This window comes from Odontesthes bonariensis, chromosome 12 (assembly GCF_027942865.1).
Source record: "Odontesthes bonariensis isolate fOdoBon6 chromosome 12, fOdoBon6.hap1, whole genome shotgun sequence".
Taxonomy (NCBI): domain Eukaryota; kingdom Metazoa; phylum Chordata; class Actinopteri; order Atheriniformes; family Atherinopsidae; genus Odontesthes; species Odontesthes bonariensis.
In genome coordinates, this window is record NC_134517.1 from 23,474,285 (window position 1) to 23,488,318 (window position 14,034).

The 14,034-nt window shown below is 43.2% G+C and overlaps 1 protein-coding gene across 13 annotated transcripts in view; it reads right to left on the minus strand.

Annotated features, from left to right (window-relative positions):
• Positions 1 to 2,478: 2,478 nt before the first annotated feature.
• The window catches only part of fmnl2a (formin-like 2a), a 44,487-nt gene continuing 32,931 nt past the window's right edge, over positions 2,479 to 14,034 (minus strand). For 3 of the 13 annotated variants that reach the window (XM_075479766.1, XM_075479765.1, XM_075479763.1), the window contains 17 exons: positions 13,491 to 13,601; positions 13,053 to 13,202; positions 12,571 to 12,672; positions 12,134 to 12,455; positions 11,743 to 11,925; positions 10,033 to 10,053; positions 9,044 to 9,168; positions 8,754 to 8,956; positions 8,247 to 8,481; positions 8,066 to 8,134; positions 7,901 to 7,981; positions 7,680 to 7,809; positions 7,410 to 7,573; positions 7,214 to 7,315; positions 6,787 to 6,882; positions 6,263 to 6,386; positions 2,529 to 3,197 (listed from right to left, as the gene is read on the minus strand). In XM_075479766.1, the coding sequence (XP_075335881.1) occupies positions 3,025 to 3,197; positions 6,263 to 6,386; positions 6,787 to 6,882; positions 7,214 to 7,315; positions 7,410 to 7,573; positions 7,680 to 7,809; positions 7,901 to 7,981; positions 8,066 to 8,134; positions 8,247 to 8,481; positions 8,754 to 8,956; positions 9,044 to 9,168; positions 10,033 to 10,053; positions 11,743 to 11,925; positions 12,134 to 12,455; positions 12,571 to 12,672; positions 13,053 to 13,202; positions 13,491 to 13,601 (2,391 nt within the window). In that variant the 3' untranslated portion in view covers positions 2,529 to 3,024. Of the gene's footprint in view, positions 3,198 to 4,523; positions 4,644 to 6,262; positions 6,387 to 6,786; positions 6,883 to 7,213; positions 7,316 to 7,409; positions 7,574 to 7,679; positions 7,810 to 7,900; positions 7,982 to 8,065; positions 8,135 to 8,246; positions 8,482 to 8,753; positions 8,957 to 9,043; positions 9,169 to 10,032; positions 10,054 to 11,742; positions 11,926 to 12,133; positions 12,456 to 12,570; positions 12,673 to 13,052; positions 13,203 to 13,490; positions 13,602 to 14,034 lie in introns of all 13 variants that reach the window. The other 10 variants (XM_075479774.1, XM_075479767.1, XM_075479776.1 and 7 more) reach the window with 7 other exon arrangements.

Genomic DNA, 14,034 nt, shown 5'->3' on the forward strand with positions numbered 1-14,034 from the left:
AAATATGTCACCCTTTTTGTTTTTCTTCCTCTTAATGAGAAAACATTTTCACCATCTGGGTTTAACTACGTAAAATGATCTGGGTCGGGGGGGGGGGGGGGGGGGTTGCTTTGGTCAATCATGGGTGGGCACAGCAACGTTATGTTCCCGAATTCATTGGGCTCAAATTGAGTGTGAGGCATCATTTTCACAGATGGGATGGGCCACCACAGAATCCAGATGTTAATCCCTGGAGAATCTTTGTAATGTACTGGAGAAGACTTGGCGCGGCCCTCCAGCTCATCCATCATCGATACGAGGCCGTGGCAAAAACATTTATGCAATTCACACCCGCAGTGAATAACACAACATAGCATTGGCTTATTGACACAATGCCATGGCAAATGTGGGATGTAATCAGACCTAAATGGGATCTAACAAGCTATTAGTGTGGCTGTTTTTGTGCGTGCATCTGGCACTGTCTTTATTTCTACCATTTAACATACATAAACTCCAGTTTAAGAAGCAGTTATATCTATTGATGAAGTTGCAGATTGTCTCCAATTGAATACCCCCACCTTAGTCTCTGCAGGGACTACAGGTACTGCTGAAAGCAACACAGACACAGCTGAAGTTGGGAATATGTTTGAAGTATTTTCCAAACAATGACGATACAAATCTGGTCCAAAATTATGTCTGCTGCAAAAGGATTATCACTGCTAATTCTAATGTCACTTATCTACAAAAGTCAACAAATAAAACACAATTCTATAATTAATGTAAATAGTTTATTATATTTGTTGAAAATCTCATATCACCTATTTTTTTCTTTCTTTTTTTCTTTCTTTTTTACTGAGAACAAAGTGTCAAACACATTTCTGGTGAGAGGAACCAAAAAAAAAAAAAAAACATGCCAGTCTTATTCAGTTTGAGACACCAATCACAGAAAGTGAAGTTGAGAGAAAAGAAGCTGAGTCGCATCACGTGCCTCGTGGGGCCAAAGTACAAGAGGGTGAATTACTAAGCTTCAGCGCATTACAGGTCACCTAGAAAGGCTCAATGGTTAGCGCGGTCATAGAGTTAAGACGTACGAACGCTGACAGGTGAGAACGTTTTGCTGACAGTGATGCACCTCCGACCCTCTGCCTTCCGCACCACAGGGAGACATTCTGATTTAATGCGCTACCGTAGATATCTGGCTGCATTTGGCTTAATTAAATATACAAAATGAAGACAAAAACTATAAGTTAAACATTCAAGGCAATGAAAAGTTGTTTAAACAATATGTACAATATCAACCGTATGGTATTGTAAATGGAATAAAAAAAAAAAGTTTGTAGCAAAATATCTGTACAAAGAAACTCTGTCGTGTACTTTTTGTCATGTCTTTAAAATGACTGTGGACACGTGTGATGAAAGAAAGCGAGCTTCAATGAATCTTTTCAGTGGTTAAATACTATACATAGTTACAGTAAAGTGAGTAGACACAGTAGCCTGGATTATTACCAACCTGTAAGTGAAGAGATACACTGCCTAATTACGTCCAGTTTTAATGATGAGATCATCCGTTATTGGAGCTGTAACGCTCGTGCAGTTTGAAAAGGTCACAGAAAATATCACTGCATTGCTTAACAGGCTCATTTACTCAGCTTCATTTGTTCCCAAAACCACATAAACATCTGCGCAGCCACAATAAAAATGCACATTTTCAAATTTAGTCTGAAGTCAGTTCAAGCTCGAACCCTTCGGCTGTAACACATGATATGAAAAGTAAGTGTGAAGATAACTGCAATAAATACAATTCACATTAGACTCATCTATATTTAGTGTCTTTTCCCATTTTTTTCTTTTTCTAAATGACTTCTTCATCACTTTTGTCTTATCAGCCCTTTTAATAATGGGAATCCTCATGAGATGTTTAAAAAAAAAAAGTTTAAGTTGTGGATATGTTTGTAAAAAAGAAAAGGAAAAGACAAGACAAGAGCACGGGAATGTAACGAGATACTATAAAGTGTCAAAACTTGCCACTAAGAGATGTAATATTTGTAACAGCTTAAGGGAACACGTCCCATACATTCTACATTAACGTTCCAGGGTAACATCTTTTCACATGGCTCTTAAGGCCGCTGCATGTCCAGTTTTACACATCTCAACTTTAAAGCCAGGTCAAAGTTGTATTGCTTTAAGTGGTGTTATTACAAAAAACGGTCATCCGACAAACAGAAGACAGCGAGATCACAAAAATAAGTTCAGGCACTTGGCTCGTCTAAAGGTCTTTGATTCAACCCCCTCAGACACTTCAAATCCAGTTCCGCACACGTCCCAGTCCATCATTGTGACTTGCTGCTACAACAGCACGTCTATTCTTATGTAACATACATATATATATGCATATATATAGATTTACATCGTCGCTTCCATGGTTGCTACAAACACTTGTCATCGTTCTGCATCAGACTTTCTGTCAATCCATCTTTTGACATTTCTCACCACCTCTCCCTCCCTCCCCCCCGCACATGCACTCTTCCCCTCGTCACATGACTACTTCGCCGTTGTTCATCGGCCGCAGGTTCTGATCATCATAGCGTCTCCTGACACTCCTCCGCACGGCGTCGGCTCTTCTGTAAGGCTGATTTCTCAAATCTGGGAGGGACGAGGGGATTGGATGGGGAACGGGGGAGGATAAAAGAGTTGTCAGGCATATTGTCAGGTTGCATTGGTGAGCCCACATGTTCAGGAGTGCTGGCAGCCTATCTTTCAAAGTAGTGTGAGGTCTGTACATTCATACACGCATTAAAAAAAGAAGATAAAGCAAAAAGGCCTACAGGTTAGCCACCTGTTAGTATGACTGACGCAGACTATGGGTTTCACTTATAAGCCTCTGCATAAAAACTGGAAATCTTCCATGCATCTTGTGAAACCAAAATGCATCTTCATTGTTAAAAGAGTGAAGAAACTACAGAAAAGAGCAAGCTAATTCTAATGAAAATGAGTACACTACTGAGAAAAAAAATAAGGATGGTCAAATGAAAGGTCAGTTTCTCTTTAGGTCAAGAAAGAGAGGACCCTAAATGAAAAGATAGTAAAACAGGAAAGGAGGTAATAAAGAGATGCTTGCCAGGTTTGGGACACATCCACCACTACAGGGGTGCTACTGGAGGACTTCCTTACCCTCAAGCAGACATTGGGAAATTTAGTAATATTATTCTTCTTTAGGGCTGGATGAAGAGAAGACAAAATGAAGGTTAAAAATGGAGGAGGTGGCCGACTAGAGCATGTCAGCCCAACATGTTCACATTGGCTTTGCTATGGGAGCGCTGCAGCAAAGCAGAGTGGCAGTAGGCTGCATGTGGAAAGGCCAGAGTAGGTTCAGAGAGGACAGAACTAGAGGATGTTAGTCAACTGGTTGAACTCACAGGGTAGAATAAAAGCCTTTTTTTCTTTTTTCCTTTTTTTTTTTGTTACTAAACCCAAACTGCTTTGCAAAGTGGCTACCAGCAGAACAGGAGATGAGCCCGTTTCAAACCTCCAGTTTCAGAGCAACTGTAAACACACAGAAATAACTCCAAACAGCACCATAGTCAATAACCAACCAAAGCATGCAAGCGGCCTGGGTAAAAAAAAAAACAAAAAAAAAACAAAAAAAAACTGACTACAAATTAGTTGATAAGCACAGAGCTAATGGGGATGCAGCTGAACAACCTGGTCGCATGTTAGTAGCAAGCACGCATGTAATGTAACCGGTAACATATGCGTCCACGCCATGCAGCATACCAAAGAGCCTTCTAGACTACAGAAGCCAGCAGGAGCAAGCACAGCATGTCAGCTAACTGGAAGAGCAGGGGGTGCATTGTGGGAAAGCAGCAAGGATGAAGCAATCAGCATGCCAGAAACCGTATCAACAGTGGTAATGATATGTGATCATGAACACACAAATACTCATTTTTATTGAAAACAGACTGAAAAACACAGAGAAGCAAGTTATAATGCCACAGGCACTTATCGTAGCATTAGTCAGGTGCAGATGTTTACTGAAGGCTTGTATATACTGTATATGCTACTGTATATTACAAGATGGACTGCAACATGCTGTCCAAATGGGAAAGACTGACTGCAAATTAGGTGATAAGCACATAACTCATCCGGAGCTCACTATTTGTTTTTTAAACTATGGCCACTAGATGGCAGCACCCGGCCTGACTGTTACTAAATGAGGAAAAGTTCCCTCCTTGGAGACTGCTCTCTCTGTGACATTATGGTTTGCCATGGTTGATTAAAAAATGAAAAATAAATAAATGTAAATGTGGGTCACACTTCATGCAGGTGGTCAGAAAAAAAAAAAACAAACTTTACACCAACACCTCGTCATGCTCAGGGAGGGAGATAACACAAACGCATTCAGGCACACGTGCGTGCCCCCGAAACCCGCGGCGCACATGCACGTCTGCTGTGTGAGACTCGTGCGTAACAGTTAAGAGAAGGAGTGTGAATAGGCATGCAAGGAGAGGGAAGACATAAAGAAGAGAACGCTTTGTTCCAGCAACCTTTGAGAGGAGAGACATTTCTATAAACTTAGTAATGGTACTCCTCATTGAGAGCGGACTCGCAGAAGAACCGAGAACCCCGCTTGGCTGTGCGGGCGGTAAAGGGCACGGTCTTCAGCACTGCATTGAGAACGACAGGGACAACAGCCAAGAAAAAAACATGACAAACACAATATAAGAAGAGCAGACCTCTAACAGGGTTTAGAACTGGTTAGCACTAAGCAAGTACCCAACAACAGCATCGGGATCCGGGGGGGGGAATGTTGAGTTTTCGAAAGCAAATTCTACAACCCGATTTCCAACAAATAAAAACAGAACGCAGTGACTTTACCTTAAAAGCCACTGAAAATAAAACAAAAGGCAACATATCAAATGTTAAAACTGAATGATTTTTGCCAAACAAACTGAAAATACTCACTTTGGATTTGACACAAGGAACACATTTCTAAAAAAAAAAAAAAAAGCTGAGACGGGCATTTTTCATAAAATTTTAACTTGGAATGAAGTTATGAACCGTGTTAACCGACAACGATTTCTGGAAATGTTCTTACGGTTTGTTCAGTGATCTCTGCCACGGAGTTGGATCCGTTTCAATTGAGTGCAGCCTGAGGGCCTAAAGATCACAACCATTCAATATTGGTTTTCAGCCGTGTCCCATTACGACAGACGCTACTCTCTATTCTATCTTTTGAGGTCATCTCACACTGTGGCCAGTGGAATCCCCCAAATCTTTGCAGTTTATGCTGAGAATCCATATTCTAAAAACTCAACTATTGATGTCTTTCACAGAGTGGCGAAACATTTCTCAATTTCCTCCTCATCCTTTCTGGAATCTTTTAACATTTGATAAGTTGCCTTTGTTCCATTTTTAAATCAGACATTCTAGGTTTTTTTTTTTACCCTGCCTTCCAACTCCTTTGAAAATTGGGTTGTACCAATTAAGGCTCCACTGAAGGGCTGACAAAAACTTCCTTGTTTCAAGTTGAACTCTTTCTGGTTCTGGCTGTTTAATTACATCAGCCATCTTGTTACTGGGATCTGTTGTGGAATTGGGTACTTAATGCTTAATTGTTACAGCTGCTTCATTATGAGCCAACTGTTTATAATTCATACACGATTTGGCACATTTCTATTACGACCCACTGCATTTTATGCTTGGTATGTAACATATTAGTTAGAGCCAGTAACAAATGCTGTCAAAATGGTGGCAGAAAGAAATATGGATGGGTGGAAGTGTAAAGCAACAAGTGCATGTACTTAAAAAACGTTTACTTAGTGCCCTGTGTTTGAGTAAAGATACTCTTTTTACACTCCACCATCCATCTCAGGAAGTTTCATCTCCCCTCAGTTAAGAAAACAGTGTAATGTATTCCCCTTTTTTGGATAGAATAACATTCTGGGAGATCGTCATATCCCGGCCCCGTCTACGTACAGATGGTATTACAAAGCAAAGACAAAGCAGATAAGCAATGATCATCAGACACATTTGAGTTGAGAGACACCGGCTCAGCTGTGAGTGAACGTTTGAAGTCATTTGGTAAAAAACCTTTGGTTCTCAAAGCTGACTTTTGAAAAGACCAAAAGTCGCTGTGTTAGTTGGTTTAGAACCCCTTTGTTAAAGGCTGAATTCACAGCAAGAGAGAACCTCATGCAGAGTGCAAAGTATGTGTGTATGCGTGTGTGTGCGCGTGACTGTGAGTGTGTCGCCACAGGCTGCGGCCAGGTCCAGAGGATGTTACCCGTGATGATGTCCTCAATCGCACCATCTTTGCCTTCGTAGACGTGCCGGCTGTCTTTCACCTGTTTCCTCCTGAGCTCCTGGATCAGCTCTTGCTGCTGCCGCTTGCTCTTATGGGAGGGAGACTGAGGAGGGCAGACAGACGCACAAAAAAAACAAAAAAAACAAGACATGACAACTGTCATCAACATTTTCTCCCTCTTGTATGTCATCTCTGATATGCTTTTGTTTCTCGTCTCCCTTCACAATGGCATTTGAGTTAATTGAATAATCACTGATCCTGAGCTGATGTGATGTGGCTCAGCAGGCTTTCAGACTATAAGAACTAGATACAAGTGCGCCCAGCAGGCAGTCGGTGCTCAACTAATCCTGCGATCAGGACTCTGGAGGAAGAGAGGATGAAGCGGATGGGGAGGAAGTGGAGCCGCTTACCTTTTAGGCATTGTGATCCTTCGGAAAAGCGGGGCGGAGGAGATAAGGAGAAAAAGAGGAGGCCCAAAGAGTTGAGAGGGAAACTCAACTTACCTTCTGGTTTTCCTCCATCATGGCCTCTTGTTCTAGAAGTTTCTCCATCATAATCTGCTGTTGTCTCTTCCTATGCTCGTTGTCCTCCTCCGCTTGCTGAAGAGATTACACATTAAATCGATTGCTGCTCAATTACAAGTTGTCACAATGGGAAAAAAAAAAACGATTTATTTATTTATCATTCATTTATTAGTTAAGATAAGGATAAGGTGGTTTGGAGTTGTCCAGAAGTTAAGGGACTGACACAGCAGCTATGAGAAGTAAACAACTTGCTTTACTGAAAGCCAAAGTCATCACTATACAACTGCATGAAGAAGCGGCTTTGTCCATTTGTTCTGGTATTGCAGTACTTCCTTTGTGAAATGTGATCATTTATTTGTAAGATTCTCACACAATGATCAAACCAGACGTATGAAGCCAAACTCACCCTGTAGGCCTTTACGAATCGCACGAACACAGGGAAGAAAACGGACGGAGGTGTGGTTTTGGCGTTCTCCCCAAAGAACTTGATCACCTCATCGTAGGCATCCTTTTTAAGAGAAAAATATATATAAAACAGGATTACTCAGAAACGTCTCGGATGATCAACGTGAACGAAGGGAGTTGTTCTCATCCAGCGCTACCTGTGCGACCTTGGCGTCATCCTGCAGCTTTTTCAGCTTGCCCTCGCTGTGTGTGATGAAGTCTTTGAGCATGGTGTTGTGACCGTGCATGCTGTACTCTCTCTTGGTCAGCTCCATGCCTCTCTGCAGCTCCCTCACATCCAGCAGGACGTTGTCCAGCGACACTGTGACAGTAAAGAGCCGTAGTTTGTGTACCGAGGCTCCACACTGGAGACAGAATTTTGCAAAGGTGGAATGGATACTTCGGAGTCTCCCATGTGCTGCACTCACCTGCTGCAGCTTTTTCAACGTAGTGCAGCTCGTTGTAGAAGAGAGAAACCTGCGAGTACTTCTCCTTTACGACATTGGCGATGTAGTGCAGCAGTGTTAGCTTGCGGTCCGTTGACTTGGTGTCGAGCAACTGCGTGGAAAGTAAAAGAGACGGCAAACGTGTAAAGATGCAGAAGAAGAAAATGCTTTGAAGTGTTTCGGGGTAGGAGCGAGCAACTCACCAAGTCTAAACTTTGCAGTTTGAATCCATACACTGCTCCTCTTTTGCTGCTGTTCATGTAGTTTCCAAGCGCCAAGATAATCTGCGGAGCAAGTAAAGAAGTGAAAAAGGCAAGCCATGCATACCTTAATATTCCGCTCGGTCCAGGCATAGAACATTCAGTTACCTCTAAAATCTTCTTCAGCTTCTGTGATGACTTGATGGACACGGACGCCGCAATGACAGCATGCAGTTGCTGCGGGAGAGCAAAGAGTTTAACAAATCAGTCTCAGCAAAGCATTGTTGCTTTGTGCCGTAAAAACACCAGAGAACCACTAAGCGTGAGCATGACTGTGTCTGTATCTCACCGGCGTGAGCATTTGCACGCTCTCAGTGAAGTTGCCGATGAAGGCCATGATGGTCATCTTCTGCATGAGCCGCTCGATCTTGCTGAACTGCATCATGAAGCGGTCTTCGTCCGTCAAGCTTTCAAGAGGCTTGCGCTCCTTCTCAAACTGCCGCAGGACTTTGATCTCATTCTCTGTGGGCTGGAAGCGCATCAGACACTCCACAAAGTCCACCGGAAGTGTCCGTAGGTCGAATCTGGAGGAGAAGGAAAGAGGTGAAACATACTGGAAGCACAGAGGAACACACACTTGTAGCTGCATGTGGGCAGGCTTCCACTTGGGAAAATTAAAGTCTTTTTTAAGTAAAACATTTATATGCATAACACACATAAACTATTAATTGCCCACTTGAACATCTAAAACTCTAAGTTTGCAACAAAAAAATTTAAAAAAAAAGAACCTGCTAAATACAAGCAAACACTGCAAGAGCAACATGAGGATTGCTTTGGTTTTCTTTTGAAGGCTTACATCTGAATGGCCCTGCAGATCTCCTCGGGTGTTTTGCCCACTTTCCTCAGCGTGATGGCCAGGTTCTTTGCCCTGTTGGAGTCCAGCAGGGTCACCTTGTTGGGTCCCTTCTGGATGATCTTCTGCTTGCTCGTGGTGAGGTCGATCGTCGGGCCCTGAGCTTTCGTCTTAAACATCTCCTCAAACTCGTCGACATTTAGGTCCTGAAAGGCAGCGAGGACTCATCGTTATTGGGAACTGGGGAACTGAGCGGGAAAGTAGTTCATTCTGAGTGGGAACAAAGTTTTAACCTCCAGTATCCTCTCATCGTCGATCTCATTGAAGACAGTCCCGTTGATCTGGTTTGGCTTCAGGGCTACCCAGTTGAAGACGGGCATACGGAACTTGGTCTTGATGGGTTTCTTGATCTTAACAGCTACACATGACAAAAGAAAGTTAACACCAGATCCTAATCCACCCTCAGAGTGTGCACAGATATACATGCAGGGGAGGGGATAGACAGGCATCTGGAACTGGAAACACATACTCAACGTGTACTCAAGTCTTTCAAACAAAACAGAGGGGACACTTTTACAAGTAGGCTAAAGCCTCTCCGCCTCCTGGCAGCAGAATAAGGCCAAAGGGTACACCGGTTCAGTAAACGGTGCAGATTGTGAGGATTAGCTGCCAGGCCTGGGGACAAACTATTTATTGGGCAGATTAAAACTATTTGTAGCCACCGGAGCTGCTTCAGTGAAGCTGAAGGTTGAAGTGGCGCCCTGCTATTTCACACAGACGAGGTGTCAGGAGGGCCGGTAAGATAAAGCTGCCACGGGAAAGGCAAACAGCATTCCAGCTCAGCACAATTCGTATCACTTTAATCATCTGCGTGCCACTACAGGTCACCGTGTCTCGGCATGCAGCCGATGCTTTGAAATGTGGCAACACTTCATTTATATAAAACACTCGGTCACAAACCTACAGTGAGGTGGGAAAGCAGGACATGCAGAAGTTTGAAATGCGGTATTTTCTTTGTTAGTTGAAATGATGACGGTTTGACAGCGAATCCTACTGAGAGAGGGGAAGACCGTGAAAATGGAGAGAAATCTTTAAAAATCTACTTTTAGATGGAGGGCAAAAAGTAACGGGAGGATGAAAAGGTTTAAGAGAAAGGTGAAAATAATAATACAGACGGGTCCTCTCTTGATGTCTAATGAAAATACCACTTTCAAAACTTATGGGAAAGCAGGGGAACAAAGGGGGGGAAGACACGACATCAAACACGACAGGCAAAACCTACAGAAAAGTTTGATGGGTCCCTCTGGTTGGCAGAGAAAGGAAACAATTCAAAGACATATTAAGAATTTGGCAGATTTAGTTAGAATGATTACACAGGCACATCTCAAACACACCGGAAAGAAAATCTGGGACAAATCAATTGTCACCGTTATGTTTATGACTCAAAAGGTTTCTCAGGGCTCCATTCTTCATCAAAAAGGTTTTACTTACACACGCAAAGGCATATTAAAAAAAAAAAATAAATAAAAATGCGCCCACAGCTACAGATAGTGCAGGTTTATCTGCTTATGAAGCTTACTCAGAGTCTGTCACTGCGATTTAACAGTACTGATCATGAGCAGGAGCATGCCCGAAGGTAAGAGTAGAGCAGTTTCAGTCATAAAAATGTCAAAACTGAAAAAACATGGGACGTCTTCCTGTTAAATGTCTTGTAAGATATTTACACACTGGTTTTTTTGGTATGGACTGAAAAGAGAAAAATATACATATATATATGTCAACATTAAGTGTCCTAGTACAATGTGGAGACACCAGATCACACCAGACCAGCTTTAACAGTCCTTGGCACAGACTCTGGACAAATCGGAAATTCTGTGCAAAAGTCTTGAGCCAACCCTGATTTTGTGAATACTGCCAAAAAATAAAAAAAAATAAAAAAAAAATGGGGTGCAGTGATTTATAGAAACACATGTACAATCCACCCTGAAACCTTCTGGGCAAGCTTTTCGTGTAATTTCTTAAAGTAGTCTTCAGGAATAGTTCTCCAGGCTTCTTGAAGGACATCCCAAAGCTCTTATTTGGATGTCGGCTGCCTTTTGTTCCGTTCTCTGTCAAGATGATCCCACACTGCTTCGGTAATGTTGAGGTATGGGCTCTGGGGAGGATTCATCCCTCCATAAGACCTGCTTTAAGTCCAGTTCTCGTGTCATTTGGCATACCTCAGCCCGTTTTTCCCTCCTTTAAGAATGGCTTCTTGACAGACGCCCCTCCATGGAAACCATTCCTGATGAGGCTTCAGTGAGCAGTAGATGAATCAACCGAAGGTCCAGATGCATCTCTAAGGTCCTGTGTCAGGTCTTTGCAGGATTTTTTTTCTAATGTCTTAAGTACATCACTGACAGATACTGTTACTCTGCTCTAGTTTTTTTTTTTTTATGCCTGCTACTACAATTTCTTAAGAACTACTGAGAAATGTTTTTAGCTCCAAGCTCTCTGGGAATCCCCTCATTGGTGCAAAAACAATCATTTTGTGTCTGTCAAACTGTTATCTTTGGTGTTTTTTTCATAGATGCAACTAAAGAAATGGAAACAAATGATGTGTCTTTGCAACAGGCTGCTGATTCATAGTTCAGTGTTGTGGCCCAACACATTGCTCTAGTCGTGGTCAGGAACAAAGAGTCGACTAAAAAAAATGTGTGTATTAAAAGAAAATCAGACACTGTTCAAGGAAAGCCTGGAGAACTATTGCTCAACAGCACTTTAACTAATTCTATTTTGCTTCCAAGGAGCCAGACTTTATTTGTAAAGAAATGAGGGATGGTCCAAGATTCAAGCACAGAACGCTACATTTGATCCTCCGATGATGGCAGTCATGAGCCGTCTAAAATCTATCATTAGGCATTCAATTAGGCAACACCTGACATAATTGATCACTAAAATGGTCGGGACATAGACACATGCATGACTCGACGTGTGCATCTGGTAAACTCACCTGCTAATCCAGAGTTCATGATCACAGTGGGCGTCCCACAGCCGGGCAGTGGGGGGGCCACAGGAGGAGGCGGAGGGACAGACATCTCTGAGGCCATTCCTGGGGGTGGAGGGGGAGGTGGAGGGGGTGGTGGCGGCGGAGGGGGAGCCGCAGCATGAATTTCCGTTGATGGTCCGTTTGGCACTGGGAGAGCAGATAACAGATGCTGAAGTAAACAAAGTGCTTCCTGGACTGAAAACAAAATGCAGGTGAATGCACAAAAATCAGTCTACCTTAGCTTGATATCTGACGTTCGGACAATGAATAAACCAAAAGCTGTTACTGATCAGGGCTTTCCTCAAACTCAGATACAAGATATCCAGCAAGTTTTTCCAAACGGTCATAAACCTACGTGTGCCGTTCACTGGCAGTGGAGGGGGAGGAGGAGGCGGTGGAGGCGGCACAGATGTGCAATCTGCCACTCCTGCATGGTTCAGGCCGACAGCAACACCGTTTCCTCCTGTGGAGGCATCCGGCAAACCCTCCACCCCAGAGGGATGAGAAGGCAGGATCGAGATGTCTCCGTCTTTCTTCTTGTGGATCTTGATGGTGCCCTGCTTTTCCAGCTCATGGATCTTCTTCTCCAGGTTACTCTGTCGCTGGATGGCCTCGTCCTTCTCCTTCAGCATCTGCCGCAGCGAGTGCACCTGCGAGCTGGTGTCTTTGTAGACTTCCTGTGTGGGACAAAAAGAAAAGACAGAGTTGGATGGAAAACTCAAAGGAGACCTCCTAAGCGTCTATAAACGAGCTAAGGAATAGGTGTTAGCGTGGAGAGAGGGCAAATCTGACCCTGATGGATTCAAGATCCTTGTTCCTTTGCATCAGCTGCTTCTCCAGCTCCACAATCTTGGCCATGGCTTCGTTCTCCATGTCCTGCAGCTTCTCCGTCATCTGTGAGAACGACATCCAGGAGGAAAAGGTCACAGAGTGACATGAACTTATTGCACTGACATCATCCAACTCAATATGTCAGAGAGGTCCTGTGGGGTAATGTAAAAACATTCAACGAGTGCACGTTTCCGTCTTGACATGTTAAAAATAAATACCTAAATGTGTTTAAAATATTTGTGTTTGCATCTCTTTTCTTGTGGCGGTGAGAGCGTGAGATCACTGAGGAGCCCAAAACAGGCTGCCATTCCCCCCCTTTAATTTGCTGTGACATCAGCTTCCTAAAGTAAATACATATCCGTTTTGCGGCAGAAGGGAAATGAGACTATGCAGTCAGTTTCACCAAATGTCAGAGAGCGAAATCAGCATTCGAGGGCTCTCACATGCGACATGTTCTCCTCCAGCTCCTCCACCCGCTCCAGGGCAGCATTTTTGGTCTCTGCATCCTCCAGCAGGGCTCCCACGTCAAACACATTATCCAAGTAGGCCTGGATCTGGACCTGCAGCTTATCGCTCTCCGTGTGCTTAAGTTTCTGGAAAACATAGACAAAAAGTGAGTTGAGGAGAGTACTCGTTTTTTTTCCAGCTCACTACACAAGGCCAGTGTAGATCTCGCCTCTCCACAGAAGAGGAAAATCAGGATCTACGAAGCTGACATTTCTCTGAAGTAATGGAAAAATCATTATCGACTCCTTCTCTGCGGGTTGATGTCTGAGGGGGGGGGGGGGCTGTAATGACTATCAAAGCTGACTTTCAAGACTGGGAGTGCTCAGATGAACAGACGACAGTTGATTGTCTAACAGCGTTATGTCCAAACTCACATCCAAGTAGTCGTCCAAACACAACTTGGTGAAGTCGAACTGTAGATGAACTCTGAAGTTCATGTCCTCCACCGAGTGTACGACAATGTTGATGAATTGCATACATGCCACCTGGGGAATATAAACAGGCAGAATACAGTCAGTAGAATAAGATGCACAGCATATACTTTAATGTTTCTACAGGGTTTCTTAAAATAAAAAAGTGTAACTTTGCGGATTTGTTTCTGGTTTCTGTATGACTCTCTGCTTACTGCCAGGATTTGGTTTTAATCCTCATTATCCTATTTGGTGCGTTTCAACATCACCTCCCCTAAAACCCTGCCTGTAAATGCTTATTATTTGTTTAGCAGAGTAACTTATCAGAGATTAAAATGATCTAGAAACCAACTTAACAAAATCAGTTTAAGGGAAATGACCGCCTTGTGGGAGCTTGCCCAAACAGATCAAGGAGGATATCTCTTCATAGTGTCCTCACACTAAAAAATGACTTCAAGTTCCTGGAAGAAGATCAGTTGTGTCCATGTGACACGGCTGCTTGACAAAG